The sequence below is a fragment of the Ammospiza nelsoni genome, chromosome W, assembly GCF_027579445.1.
Source record: "Ammospiza nelsoni isolate bAmmNel1 chromosome W, bAmmNel1.pri, whole genome shotgun sequence".
NCBI lineage: Eukaryota > Metazoa > Chordata > Aves > Passeriformes > Passerellidae > Ammospiza > Ammospiza nelsoni.
The window spans coordinates 16,198,955-16,213,934 of NC_080668.1; the positions used below are offsets into that span (position 1 = coordinate 16,198,955).

A 14,980-nucleotide genomic window follows, 5' to 3' on the forward strand; every position below is an offset into this window, starting at 1 on the left:
TTAGACAGATCAGGTAACCCTAGTGCTGGAGCAGTTGTCAGTGCTTCCTTTAATTTTAGGAAGGCTTCTTTCTGTGGTTTGCCCCAGGTGAATGGCTGCATCTTCTGAGCTTCATACAGGGGTTTCGCAATCAGTCCATAGTCCATGATCCACAAGCGACACCATCCTGCCATCCCGAGGAAGACTCGCAGCTCATGTAAATTCTGGGGCTCTGTAATAGCACAAATAGCTTGGATACGGTTAGTACCTAGTTTTCGTTGCCCTTGAGAAATTTCACATCCCAGGTAAATCATAGTCTGTTGTGCGATTTGTGCCTTTCCTCTGGATACTTTATAGCCTCCCATTCCCAGTGAATTTAAAATCTCAATGGTTACCTTTATACAGGTTGCTCTTTCTTCTGTAGCTATTAGTATATCATCAGCATACTGCAACAATAAGTATTGGTCTCTTGGTACTTGCCCATTTTTGGTCCAAATCTCCAGTTCCTTTGCCAGTTGGTTTCCGAATAGGGTCAGTGAGTTCTTGTAGCCTTGTGGAAGTCTTGTCCAGGTGAGCTGGGTCTTTCTTCCGTTCCCTGGGTTTTCCCACTCAAAGGCAAACAGTTTCCTACTTTCTTTATCAAGGGGGATGCAGAAAAAGGCATCTTTTAAATCAATTACGGTAAACCACTTATATATCTCCTTTACGGATGTTAGCAATGTAGAAGGATTTGTTACCACTGGATAAATGTCCTTTGTTATTTTATTTATTGCTCTCAAATCCTGCACTAATCTATATTCACCATTTGGCTTCTTTACTGGAAATATTGGTGTATTAAATTCTGATTCACATTCTTCTAAAATTCGGTATTTCAAGAATTTCTCAATAATCTTTACTATTCCTTGCCGTGCTTCTGGTTTTATGGGATGCTCTTTGACTTGTACAGCCCTTGCCCCTTCTTTTAACTCTACATGCACTGGTTGTGCCAATTTAGATTTCCCTGGTATATCTGTCTCCCATACAGAGGGAATCACTGCATCTGCTACCTCCCTAGGGATAGAGGGGACAGGTTTTTCTTTGATCATTAATATCTGTCCCGTCTTTGATTCAGGTATTTTCATTATAAGCTCTCCATTTTCAAAGGTTATTACCGCATCAAGTTTCACTAGCAAATCTCTCCCTAAAAGCGGAATTGGACACTCAGGTACATATAAAAATTCATGTGTTATAACCTTGCTTCCAAAACACAAATCTAGGGGTTGCAGGAAAGGCCGTTTTTCCTCTTTCCTTGTAGCACCGACTACTGTCGTTTCCTTGTCCCCAATTTGTCCTTGCAAATCATTCAATACAGAAAAAGTAGCTCCCGTATCTATTAGAAATCTGACCTCTTTATGCCCTAACTGTATATTTACAACAGGTTCCTTAACTTGTTCTACCGGTTCTACGTCTAGTCAGCTGGTATACTCCCCCAGGACCATCTCCTTGGTAGCCTGCTGGAACTGATTGCCCTGGTCAAACTTATGCCTTTTCTATGCACAACTGGAGCAAGCTTTGCCCGACCCCGGGTTCTATGGGCTATTGGGGTCACTGATTCATTACCATTGCTATCTTTTTCGCTCGCATACCTCTTTCTCCTTTCTATCACAGTTAGGTTTTGCTCATCTTCCGAGGAAGAGGGATCAGGTGATGATGGGAGAAGAGGATAAAGAGGGAAAGGTATACTAGATGAGACGGGCTCAGGACTAGGTGAGTGAGGAGCAGGTAGTGGGATAGGGACAGATGAAACAGGTGGGATAGGGTTAGGTTCTCTTGTTCCTATTGGAGCTACTTGTAAATCAATATGTGTATAATTTTCCCTACTCAAGCTTTCTCTTAACGCCAAGTGTTCTAAACAACGTTCCTCACAAACCCCACACTTTGCAGATGTTTTAACCACTAATAATCCACATTCATCCTGCCATTCTGGCTTTCTCCGTAAGTAGAAAAACAGATCAACATATGGTACTTCATCCCATTTTCCTTCTTGTTTACAAAATGACATTAACTGCGAAATAGTGTTATATTGCAGAGTACCGTATTTTGGCCATTTTTCACCGTTCTCCAAGGCATATTCTGGCCACCATGAATTACAATAATCAATCAACTTAGTTTTCCGTAATTTTTCCCCAAAGTTACCTTGTTTCCAATGTGCTAATAAGCACCCCAAACGAGAATTTTGCGGGATAGGGGTGTTACTGCCCAAAATCCCTTTAAGTTTCTCCATTTCAAAAATACCACAAATGCCGAACCCGCAACGCTTTCGCGATTGTCTTACGGAACGGCGCCTAGGCTTGTACCAACAGGAATTCCTTTAGCCCAACCAAGCGTAGCTTTTGCTGCGTCTTATTGGCAGGCATCCAAAACCAAACCAAAGTAAAAAGCACCTTACCTTTCTCCCAGGGATGTTTGTGAGCAGCGGAAGCAGTTGCGGCTGATGGGCTCCCCGAGAATCCCTCGGTGCCAGCTGGAGCGTGATCGAGTTGCGAACTCGCTCAGCAGCACTCACAAGGGTTCCATCTGGGTCGCCAAAATGTTAGCATTCAAAAACACATAATCACGGGAACTATATGCAGTGCTTTTTATTAAGAGCTCTGGGAATCGGGGTATATTCAACCCAAATCTGATTCTGACCATACACCCGAAAAGATCATGTTTTATACTCTATCGTTACATAACTTTCATGTTAATTATTAAACTTATATTGTTCTATTGTATACATAAATTTAGCCCCTCTCTGAATTTCCAACATAGTTTCTCACTATTCTTCTTATGGTTATATAATAATTACATTTAATTACTAAACAATCATCACATCTAACAATTATATAATTTATCATACTGCTTACGCAGGTGCAGTTGATCTGGGAAAGCACAAAGCCTAACATTTTTAGATTCTATCTTTAACTTTTTCCAGGGTTCCACTATCAGTTATACCATTGGTTTGGTCATTGGGAATAATGAATCTGTTAAATATTGAGCTGAAACTGAGTCCAACCAGTAAGGAAAAACCATAACCTATAAAATTGGAGGCTCAACGAGGATTGGAGCTGTCAATAAACTCTTTCTTAGAGTTCAGGTTATGAAGAGAAAGCCAATCAGAATTTAACACTCCAATCCTCCCAGTGAAAAGGCCTAAATCATCAGAATATAGACTAGCTGAAGATGTATGGGAAATTAATGCCTGGATAGCTGATGTCCATCTGGTAGTCCTAAATCCCAATCCCCTTCTTGCCTCAATACCAGAGACTAATTTTAAAGATGCCACCTTTTATATACCCGTGGATGAACAGAGTCAACTTGCCTTTGCTTTTGAATGGGAAAATCCAACTACAGGACAGAATATGTAGGTGTGTTGGACTGTCCTCCCACAAGGATTCAAGAACAGTCCTATGATATTTGGTAATATCTTGCAAAGGAGCTGGAACAGTGGCACTGTGAGTATGAAACCATTTCAGTATTGCAGTATGTAGATGACATACTGATTGGATCAGGCACTCAGCAAGAATATTTGGAGGTGATGATAACCCTGCTCAACATTTTAGGCTTGGCAGGATCCTGAGTGTCCAGAAAGAAGGCTCAGATTGGGAAAGAAAAAGTCCACTATATAGGCTTTGAAACAACAAAAGGACAGAGAGCACTGGGTTCTGACAGGAAAAAAGCAATATGTATGATTGCTGCTTCTACCTCAGAGACAGTTGCGAGGGTTTCTAGGGATAGCTGGATAGTGTCAGCTATGGTTTCAAATTTGGGCTTAACAGTCAAACCTTTATATACTGCCACAAAAGGGCCAGAAGCAGTATTAGAATGGGCTCCAGAATGCCGAAAAGTCTTTGATAAGATCAAGAAAAAGTTCATGGATGCCCCCACAGTGGAAATCCCTGACTTATAGAAACCATTCCAATTGTATGCACATGAGAGACAACAGGTGGCATTGGGAGGGCTCACACAAAAATTAGGTATCTGGAAAAGACTAGCAGGTACTTCTCCAAACAACAGGATGAAGTGAGTAAAGGATGGCCTGCTTGTTTGAGAGTAGTAGCTTCAGCTGTAATCCTTATTAAAGGATCATGAAAACTGACATTGGGCCAAACCCTTACTGTGTACATACCCTATGCTGTAATCTCACTTCTTGAAAATAAGGGACATTATTGGATGTTCCCAAGTTGATTAGCTCAATATCAAGCAGTGTTATTAGAACAAGGCAATGTGACCCTCTCTTGAACCTCCACTCAACTCAGACACTTTGCTTCTGGTCTCAGAGGCAGGAGAACTGCATCATGACTCTTTGGAAGCTATTGGACAAGTATATTCCAGTAGGCTAAATATCCGAGACAAGACGCTCCCTGAGGCAGAGATGGAGCTTTTTTCTGATGGGAGCAGTAACATGTTAAATGGACAGTGGAAATCTGGTTACATGGTGGTAGCTATATCAGAGTGTAAGTGAACCACTGCCTAGAAACACCTCTGCCCAGAAAGCTGAATTGGTAGTTCTCACTTGAGCCCTGGCATTGAGCCAAGGAAAGAAAATCAATATATATACTGACTAAAAATATGCCTTTGATGTTGAAGTACTAAGGCCTGAACAACAGACCTTGAGCCAAAGTTGACCTCTAGATGAACCTTCCAACCAAACATTATATTTGTATCCGCTCATTAACAAAGCAATATTAGCAATATGATATATGTATTCATTCATTAGTGAAACATGTATTTAACTTTCCATACTTAGAAACAGGATAAGGCCATGAAATCAGACATCTGGCCTTGTTTAGGGGTGCACGATGAAAGACAACTCCGTTGGTTCCTCCTTGAGCCCTGGCCAGGCTTTGGGAGTAACCCAAGAGGAGGATGAAACCAGATGTACCTGCACTAGAAGTTATGGTAGCTTGTTTATTCAACAATATATAAAGTTGGACTCTCTCAGTGGAGTCAGAAGCCTTGATGTCTATAGGTGGATGCACATGCAGGATTTCCCAGTTGCCGGGCATTGTTCTCCAGTCCTTCAATGTGACATCTTCCCCAGTTGATGTATGGACCTGGATGACAGTGAAGTATTTGGGTAACTAGTGGTGTATCTTTCTTAATCACTACAGGCAATCTTTTGTAGTAAAGATTATGTGCATTGCTTAGCCTATCCTTTTGTGATTCTTTGCAGTTTTGCGTTATATTAAATTACATTTATTCCTTAAGTTGGTGTCTGTGTCTTTTGTGCTGACCCTGCTCACTGGCAAAACAGACATAGTCCATGCACAGAGCAATTTGGAAAGAATGAGGACTTTTGAACTCACAGGGCTGCCCAGTGAAATATGGAACTGAAATTATTAAGCTACTTCAAGCAGTTCTTCAACAGAAGAAAGTCACAATAATACATTGCAAATCACACCACAAAAGGAATACCAACATCATAAAGGGAAATGAAGAGCAGATCAAACAGCAAAAGAGGCTGTGCTGAAGAAACTAAATTCTGAAGGACTATTGCTTTCAAAACCCTGTATAGCTTTATCTCCACCAAATTATGTAAAATAAGAGGACTGATTAGCACAAGAGTTGGACTGTATTATAAATAAAGAAGGATGATGGGAAATACCTGAAAAGCAGATATTGGTCCCAGAGAAGATGATAGAAACCCAACTCAAAAGGTTGCATCAAAAGACACATGCAGGACCAGATGCATTGTTGCTTTTAGCAAACAATAATTTCTTTGGACCCAAGATGCAAAGTTTTGCAGACATAGTAGCAAAAAAAATATGTATGTTTCTGTGCTAATAATCCAGAAATAGTAAATGTTATAAATGATCAACGAGAAAGCCAAATCATTAAATGCAAAAGATTTTATTTTCACGACCGAAAAATACGGTCCTCGATAGCCACAGTCAAAGAGACAGCGTCAAGCCTGGGATCGGCGCTGGGTGAACCTAGATCCGACCTCTATCACATTGGATCTCCCTCTGTCCACAAATGCAGGGCTGTTTTATACAGTTTTTTCTGCCTGAGGCAGAGATGCCCTGATTTCCTTTGTCACCCCACATATGTATGAAATTTCTTTTTACTGTACAGGGCTGGGCAATTGCTGTTTCTTGCGTGGTGGCGGGTGCTGATCATGTCAGGAGAAGTTGGGTATTCAGATGTATGTTCTTGATGACTTCGGTTATCTTGATTGATGATACTTATCAAGTACTGATTGTCCTTGGGTGTTCCCGGGTGGTTCTGGGAGAAGCTCATGTCTGCACCAGCCAAGTCCTTTTTACTTGTTAAGGAGGCATCCTTTCCTGCTGCCACCAGGAGTTTCACAACTTCGGTGTGGTAATCTGTCTCTGGGTTGTCCGTGGTCAGAGGCTCGTTCAATTTTCATTACGTGTTTAATTTATTTTACAATTTTTATTTTATACGTTTTCCACCTAAGCATGAATTACTTCACATCACATATTACAGTAAAGAAAATATAGGGAGGAAGTGTAAACTGAGGAATTACACCCAGGGAACTTTGGCAAATAGATTTTACAGAATTACCAAGATGTAATCAATACAAAGATTTATTGGTATTAGTAGATACCTTTTCTTCTTGGCTGGAGGCTTTCCTCTCTCATAACAACAAACAGTTGAGAATTAAGGTTTTGTTAAAAGAAATAATACCCTGATTTGGTATACCAGAAGGAATTTTTTTAGGTAATGGACCCCACTTTGTAGCGGAAATAGTGCAGGAAGTGTGTTGGAATGTTGGGGGACACAAGACAGATGATGGACTTTGGACCTGGTTAACATAAGAGATTTGATAACAGGATGCCTTGGCAAAAGCAAATGGAACTTTGAAAATTAGACCTAGATTGCAAGAAGATTAAATCAAATGGGTTTACCAGAAAAAAAAATCCCATTAAACTCTGCAAGCAAGAGATGTTGTTATATGCATAAGTTTGTATATGTGATTTCAACCTAATCATTGTAGTACACATTACTAGTCTCCCTGAAATAGTATATAAGTGTTTGTATCCCACAATAAAATCGGATTCTGATCACTGAGTCAGTCTCCTCATCTCTCTCCATTGCCGACAATTGGTGCCTCCATGTGAGGAAATGAATCGGCCTGACTGGCGGCAGTCGGGGAGCTCCTGGAACTGATCGTGACAGTGAGAGAACCGCATCTGGGCCCGTAATCACCTGTCTGACAGGTGAGCCAGGGGAACTAAAGGAATGGGAAAGGAAATGGCCAAAGAGAGAGACATCCATGAAACCATGCTTGCCCTTCTGGACAAGCATGACTCCCCCATCCTAAAGGAGGACCTTAAGTCACTTTTACTCCCGTCCTGGAGAATATTTTTTAAGATGTTGAAAAAGCGAGAGCAGCCGAATGCTGCCGGCTCCCTACCCCGCTCTGTCTTTCCTCACTCTGACTCTCCCTGCCCACTTAAAACTGGCATCTCTCAAACTGAAGAGCGGCCACAGCCATCAGCCTCACCCCTGCCCAGACAAAGGAGGAGGAGGCATCCTTTCTCACTATCATTAGCAGTTTATATCGCTGACCCCGGCTCAAGCAGGGAGGAGGGGGAGCCCTTCAATCCAGGGCCAATAGACTCAGATTATGAGACTGATCCATTCCCTCCTGACCCTCATGATAACTGGATGCAACTAAAGAAAAAGATTCTTAAGGAGGGGGACCCCCAACCTGCAAAAAATCTTGGCATTTGAAAAAAGACTGCTTTGAAAAGGGGGAGGCCAGATCCAAAACTCTCGGTATTTGCCCTCAGTGCCATAATCAATGTCGGTCCAAGTATAATTTTGAAGGTCATCCGATATCAGGAAACTGGATTGGAAGTGCTGAGTGGCACCATGTGAGACACAGATGCCCCAGCCGATGCCTTGGAGGGACCACCGCAAGCCTCAGCCCAGTCTCCCCAAGCAGCCTTCGCTGGACCACAAACAGTCCTGGCCAGACCACTGTCGCTGACATATGACCAGCCACACCAGGGAGCATAGGACTGAACATATCAACCTCCAACACAGTAACGTTGCTTGATTCATCTGTTCATTTGATTCCCGCGGGAGTTTTTGGACCACTTGGACAGCGTATACATACTTTGTTTGTTTGTTCTCCCTGGAGCTATTGACTGTCACTCATGGAATGGACCCCCAGCCTCCCTGTGTAGTCCTGGTGGGGACCCATATAGCCCAACTCATATTTTCCCCAGCAGCACCTGTTATGAGTAGAAAAGCTGCCCATCTTTTTAAAAGGTTGCAGAGTTCACAGGTTGGGCTAGTTGCTTCCAGGGTGGAGTTCTAACTTTTTGTTATTCTAATCACCTGTCGTTTTCATTAACCACCTGTCATTGATGGTTAAGAATTCCCTGTTTTGTCGAGTGGCACCCTGCTGCTTCCTGGAGGATGGCACCCAGACGGTAAAGAGGAGGGGACATCGAGTTGGCAGGCAAATGATGTCGGATCCAGCATGCAACTGGAGAAACCCCTCACCAAACCTAGCCAAAAACCCCTAAAAACAACGAGCCAACACAAAACTGACAGATCGAAGTGATGTCTAGATGTGAGCAACAGAATCCAGTATCCGCTAAGACCCTTTTTACCCCTCACTCTAACCTAAAAAGATGTTGGCTGGACAGAGGACCTTGAATGTCAAATCAAAAAATTGGGAATCTCCTGATGCTCTTGTGAGGACGGAACCCCCAGCTCTGCCTGCTGCACTCTTCCTCCTCCTCCGTGCCACTCCTGGAAGCAGTGGTGACATGAGCGCGGACCCGTCAGTTCTCCCCACCCGAGCTGATCACTTTTAATAAAGGCATTAAAAAGGAGAGATCTCCTGCCCTTGTTTATTTCAGCACCCCTATCTGCATCCCCAATAACTGAACAGAGGGAGGGGGATTTTTGGTTCCACAGGGGTCCCACAGATTTTATGGACACAACGTATTACATCTGAGCATCCAACATGGCAATGCAAAGTGACTCTGAAAGGCAAAGACACTCCTAACAGGACTCAATCATACAGGAGCCGATGTGACTGTTATCTCAAGAAGCCAATAGCCAATGAGTGGCTGCTAATGACTGTGCCTCAGGTACTCCCAGGCATGGGTGGGAATTGTGAAAGCCTAAAAAGCCAACACTCGGTGCAAATAACAGGGCGTGATGGGTTGATCATCACAGTTAAACTTTTTGTGCTGTCTGTCCCGCTGGTTTTGTGGGGGAGGGATGTGTTAACACAGTGGGGAATTTTTATGCATTCAGATTTTGTACAGGAGTCATTGGAGACACTCCATACCCCCCCAACGGTCCCTGGCTGAAGTGCCCCAGGCCCTTTCAAGTATTGGAAAGAGCAGCCCAGCTATCAAAAGCCACAGTTCATACAGATATAAAGCCCTGAAAGACACCTGGTCAAATTTCCAGTTACTTGCTTTTTTTCAACAATTTATTTTGTTGTGAATTTTTTGGTGCAACTATTTAGTACTATATCGCTGTTGCCCAATTGATAAATGACACAAAACTCGGATAAGTTTCAAGTTTTGTGCGGTGCTTTATTAAGGGCCCAGGGAGCCGGTGGACTAGCGTCCCAAGCCCGAGCCCCCAATTTCACGTATGGGTGCTTCCCTCTTATACATGCGATTCATAACAAAGTTTCCAAGAAACAGTTCCCCTTGCCTAGTCACAGACCCCTTGTGATACATTCCTTGGTGCACAAACAAAATCATAAATCTTCTGCTTATCTTATTCTAAGAGCATTGTATGCTGCCTCCAGACAGGTTAGCATTCTTACTTTCCTACACTAGTTTAAATATTTATTAAATCCCTAAGACTACCTGCTAGGTTACACACAAAACCCAACACACACTTTCAATGGCTACAAATCTGCTTTTAACAAACCAATTCACACGCAACTCACTATAATTAAACATTTTGCTATATTTCATTTCTTTTCCAACATCACTACATCTTTTTTTGGTTTAGCCTTCAATGTTTATATGCCATTACTCTTACTAAGCCAAACTTAAATCTATCCTACAAGCAATCTTTAAAGTTGCTGCAGGGGGTGCAGCCCCGCCTGGCACCAGACAGTGTTGAGATTTACCTTCTAACTTGTGATTTGTGATTTTTAACAGGTTTGTTACTAGAAAAATTCAAAGGTATTGGTATAGCAGTGGTGTCTTTTTACCTATTACTAACATAGCAAAACTACATAGTTCACTGAGAGTAATTAGATAAGTCATAAATTCAATATTCTTTAGCTCACATTCAAGACAAACCTTGAACGTTATCTGCAGTAGTTATTTGAGACTTAACTGTAATTAATATATAAACTCCAATGTCATGTTTAAGTGCTTGCTTTTTACTCCATAGTTCTAACAAAGTAATTTTATTGTAAAGATTTCAGTACAGTTGTTTACTTGCATGTTGTTTATTTTGATGTTTAACTGTTATATCACAAATTTTCAGTAAACTTTTTGTAATAATAGAGTTTAAATAAGTTAATTCTTGTTAAGATTGATTTTTTTTTAGTCTCAGTGAAGTTAACTTTAAGTTCTTTTAGAGATATATTTATTAAGGTTAAGTTTTAGTGAAGTTGATTTTATGTTTTGTTGAAGTATACCTGTTTGAGTTATAAGATATAATTCCTTAGGTATACAAGTGAATGACATAAAGTCTGAATGAATTTTTGTCATAATTTGCTCATTTAAATTACAAGATAATGCTATTTTGCTATAGAAATAAAAAGTTTTTGCTATTTTTCTTATAAGTAGTATTGAAGAATGAGTCTCCATATTATGAATATAATTAGCTATGAGTTATTTTACTTTGCTTTCTTTTACTTTTTGCTTTAATGTCATATATGTCTAGGGAAATATAACCTTAATTTCTTAAGAGAATTTCTACTGATATATGAAGTAACCCTGATTATGCTGGTAATCTTATGATGTGAATTCACTGACTTGTTATAACAAGCATTACTTTATTCATTTGCTATTTGTCTATGGTACCATTGACTAACTAACGATAAATGAGAAAACCAGCTACTTTACAAATCTTCACTTATTGTTGTATAGCTATTTATAAGACATATATTATTTTTCTAACTACTATTACTAAGAGGTTTCTAAAATATATGAAAAAGACTCTTCCAGTTAAAAGCCTGGACCTTGGCCAAGTCCTGGCCCTAACTAGTAGAGAAAATTTTCTGCACCAAAATTATATTCAAGTAATTTTGACTTACCAAATTTGGACCTATAATAGCTAAACCTCCTTTTAAGGTGAACTTGGAAATCTTATCCGGGAATGATTTTCCTAAGCCCTCACTTTAAAAAATAAAGCTTGCCAATTACTACAGACTCAAAATAATAGTACAATATTAAAGAAATTGGTAATGCATTGTTTTAAATCACCATTTTATTTTTCACATGCTACTAATATTATCTATTATCTGATTTATTTTTACTTAGTATAAGTTTATTGTTTTCTTACATATTGTTATGCTTTCATGTTACCTTCAATGTTCATAACGAGAAACACACATGTTATTAAAAAACAAAAATTAAGGGGGAATATAGCCCCTCCATAATTTTACACTAATATTTACACTAAATTTTTTTTAAAGCAAACCAAATCATATTACACTGGATCCCTTACCCTCCTGAAATGCCACTGGTGGAACCCCAAGAACTAGAATTCCTGGATTCTGTGAAATTGGATTTTTGTGCTAATGTTAAATACATGGGAAGGAGTCAGTCTAAAAATGTTTCTCCCTATCACCCTGTATATAAGAATCAAAACTTTTGATACAATTACACTTCTGGCAGCCTTTCTAAATCCAGTAATGCGGCTGCCATCAGGAATGTTTTTAGTTTCTAAAGATCAAGCCTGAGCCTTTTAGTGGCTGGAGTTTTTGACTAAAAGATTATTTTTAGGATAGGTATGTATGTGGTAATTTTGATAATAATTGTAATAATCATGATACCATTCAATGTGTGCAGAGATTAATTAATAAGGCCATTAATTAATAAGACCATTTAGTCAAAAGGAAATGGGGACATGTTGGAATGTTGGGGGACACAAGACAGATGATGGACTTTGGACCTGGTTAACATAAGAGATTTGATAACAGATTGCCTTGGCAAAAGCAAATGGAACTTTGAAAATTAGATGTAGTATTGGAATATGATCCCAATATTACCAGGTAGATTGCACCTGGGCTTGTCTGACCCTGCTGCTGGGCCAAAGGCGGCAACTGTGGTGTTTCACCTCAGAGACACCTTTGGCTGGCTGGGTGTTGCAGCTGGGCACTGAACAAGTCTAGGCTTGTAGAAACTCAGTTTACCTCAGGTGGAAGGGCTCCAGGCCAAGGTGAGGAGGAAAAGGAGACGGATTCTGCCGGAGGGTTAATATCCAGAGTTTATTCCATGGTCACAGACGTCTGAATCTTAGGTAACAGCTCCAACAGAATACCGACCGCATGGCCTGAGTGACTTTTTAAGCTCCAGTGGGAGGGGGAGGGAAGAGACAGGTGAGCCACCAACCAGGTGGGAGGGGCAGGGTCTCAGGGGACAATGACACCCAGACAGACCAATGACCTCTGGGCATAGGGGCATCTTTGAACTTCTGCCAATCACACGACGACTCTGCTGGAATGCCAAGACTGACTGACAGCCCTTAGCAGGGGACAAAGCAGGGCGGGGGAAGATGGCACACCTGAAGGACTAGGATAGGTAAAACAGGAAATTGCAACACACTGCAACAACCTAGATTGCAAGAAGATTAAATCAAATGGGTTTACCGGAAAAAGAAAATCCCATTAAACTCTGCAAGCAAGAGATGTTGTTATATGCATAAGTTTGTATACGTGATTTCAACCTAATCATTGTAGTACACATTACTAGTCTCCCTGAAATAGTATATATGCGTTTGTATCCCACAATAAAATTGGACTCTGATCACCGAGTCAGTCTCCCCATCTGTCTCCATCTCTGACAGAAGTGTCTAAGTTTTTACAGATTAGTTGGGAGTTACATACCTCATGGAGACCACAGTCTAGTGGAAAGGTAGAATGAATGAATCAGGCAATAAAGAGGCAAATATCTAAGTTATGCCAAGAGGTTCAGTTGAAATGAGTGGAGGTCTTACCTTTGACTCATGAAAATTTGTATTACCCCCAGATTAAAAGGAGTGAGCACTTTTCAAATAATATATGGGAATGCCTACCAGTATAATCTTTTACCTGGGCAAGTAGATCACATGCATGTAAAGAGATAGGGAGATATAAAAGAATATTTAACTTCTCTTTTACAGACTTTATCTTAATTGTATAGTGTATTAGGTTTGTGTGGCCAGGTTTTGATGGGGGAGGACTACAGGGGTGGTTTCAGTGAGAAGCTGCTAGAAGCCTCCCCTGTGTCTGGCAGAGCCAATGCCACCCAGCTCCAAGATGGATCTGCCACTGGCCAAGGCCAAGGCAATCAGAAATGGTAGTAATGCCTCTGTGATAAAATATTTAAGAAGGAAAAAAAGTTATTGCACAGATGTAATTGCAGACAGAGAAGAGAGGAGTGAGAATATGTGAGAACAACTCTGCAGACACCAAGTTCAGTGGAGGAGAGAGAGGAGGTGCTTCAGTCACTGGAGCTGAGATTCCTATGCAGCCTGTGGTGAAAACCATGGTAAAGCAGCTGTGCTCTAGCAGCCCATGGAGGTTGATGGGGGAGCAAAGATCCACCTGCAGCCTGTGGAGGAGACCCAAGAGAGAGCAGGTGGATGCCTGAAAAGAAGGATGTGACCCTGTGGGAAGCCTGTGCTGGAGTAGAGTCCTGGCAGGGACTTGTGGACCCATGGAGAGAGGATTCCATGCTAGAGCAGGTTTCCTGGCAGGACTTGTGATCCTGTGGGGGACTCACACTGGAGCAGCCCATTCCTGAAGGACTGCACTCTGTGGAAAGGGACCCATGTTGGAGCCCTTGGGAAGGACTCGTGTAGTGTATGAATGTGAGACTCACAAGCTGAGCGTAAAATGAATCTATTTATTGCAGAGTTAAGATAGTACTGATACACTTAGTGTGAGAATCTTTGTTCAGTCCTTCGCATGCAACCCAGTTGCAGGCCTGTAGCAAATCCATCAGCCTGACAGTTTGTTAGTTTCCTCAAAGTTTGCATGCTTTGAAGAAACAGGACACCTTTCCTGTTCTCATATAGTGTGTAATCTAAGTTCTTCCGTGCTTCCCAGGAATTTTCTGCACTGTCAGGCTTTGCTGTTTCCTGACATCTCCCCCTTTTTTTTTCTTTTTATTGAAGTCCTAAGATAAAGGTAAGGTAACCATAACTTGTTTTTGCATGCTTTTAACAGCTCTGATTATGTTAAAAAGGACAAGACAGAAGATTAGAAAAGATATCATTGCCAGACAACTCGGTCCAATGAAAACCCAAACTCGTAAATTTATCCCAGAAAACTAATTTTTTTGATTTAGCCAAGAAAGATAATGTTTCAGATTTGTCAACACCTTTTGTTCCTGCAGAGTTTGTAACATTGAGTTGATCTTTTAATTCAGTGTGAAGTGACTGTATATTCTGTTGTAAGGATTTATCAAAGGCCCCTTGAAGGTGGTTTTTAACTGTCTCCCAATTCTGTTCTGTGTCATTCCACAGAAGAGGAGTAACACACAAGGAATTCTGGATATCTTCCCAATCACAGAGCAGGGATAGGTGAGTTTTTTGGGCCTCAACTCTCTCACCTACCCATATCAGAGCACTTTCCAGGGCATCTAATCTAGCCATTAGTTCTTTATCAATGTTTTCTTGTGCTTGTAATTCTTTTGTGATATTAGTTAAAGCCTGTACCATGGTATGGGCAGTTTAAATGGAATAAGTTAAGACAATGACAGCCACAGAGGCTGTGGTTAATATTATTACGGCAGAAACAATAGCAAAGATTAATCAACCCAGAAATTTGCGAACTCGTTCGGATTTCCTCTTGGACTATTCGAGC

General features: G+C 41.0%; 1 protein-coding gene across 1 annotated transcript in view; it reads right to left on the minus strand.

Moving 5' to 3' along the window:
• Positions 1–6,036: 6,036 nt before the first annotated feature.
• LOC132086143 (uncharacterized) overlaps positions 6,037–14,980 on the minus strand; it is a 36,271-nt gene continuing 27,327 nt past the window's right edge. The window contains 3 exon segments of the mRNA XM_059491609.1: positions 6,037–6,354; positions 6,699–6,769; positions 7,067–7,130. Of these exon segments, the coding sequence (XP_059347592.1) occupies positions 6,037–6,354; positions 6,699–6,769; positions 7,067–7,130 (453 nt within the window).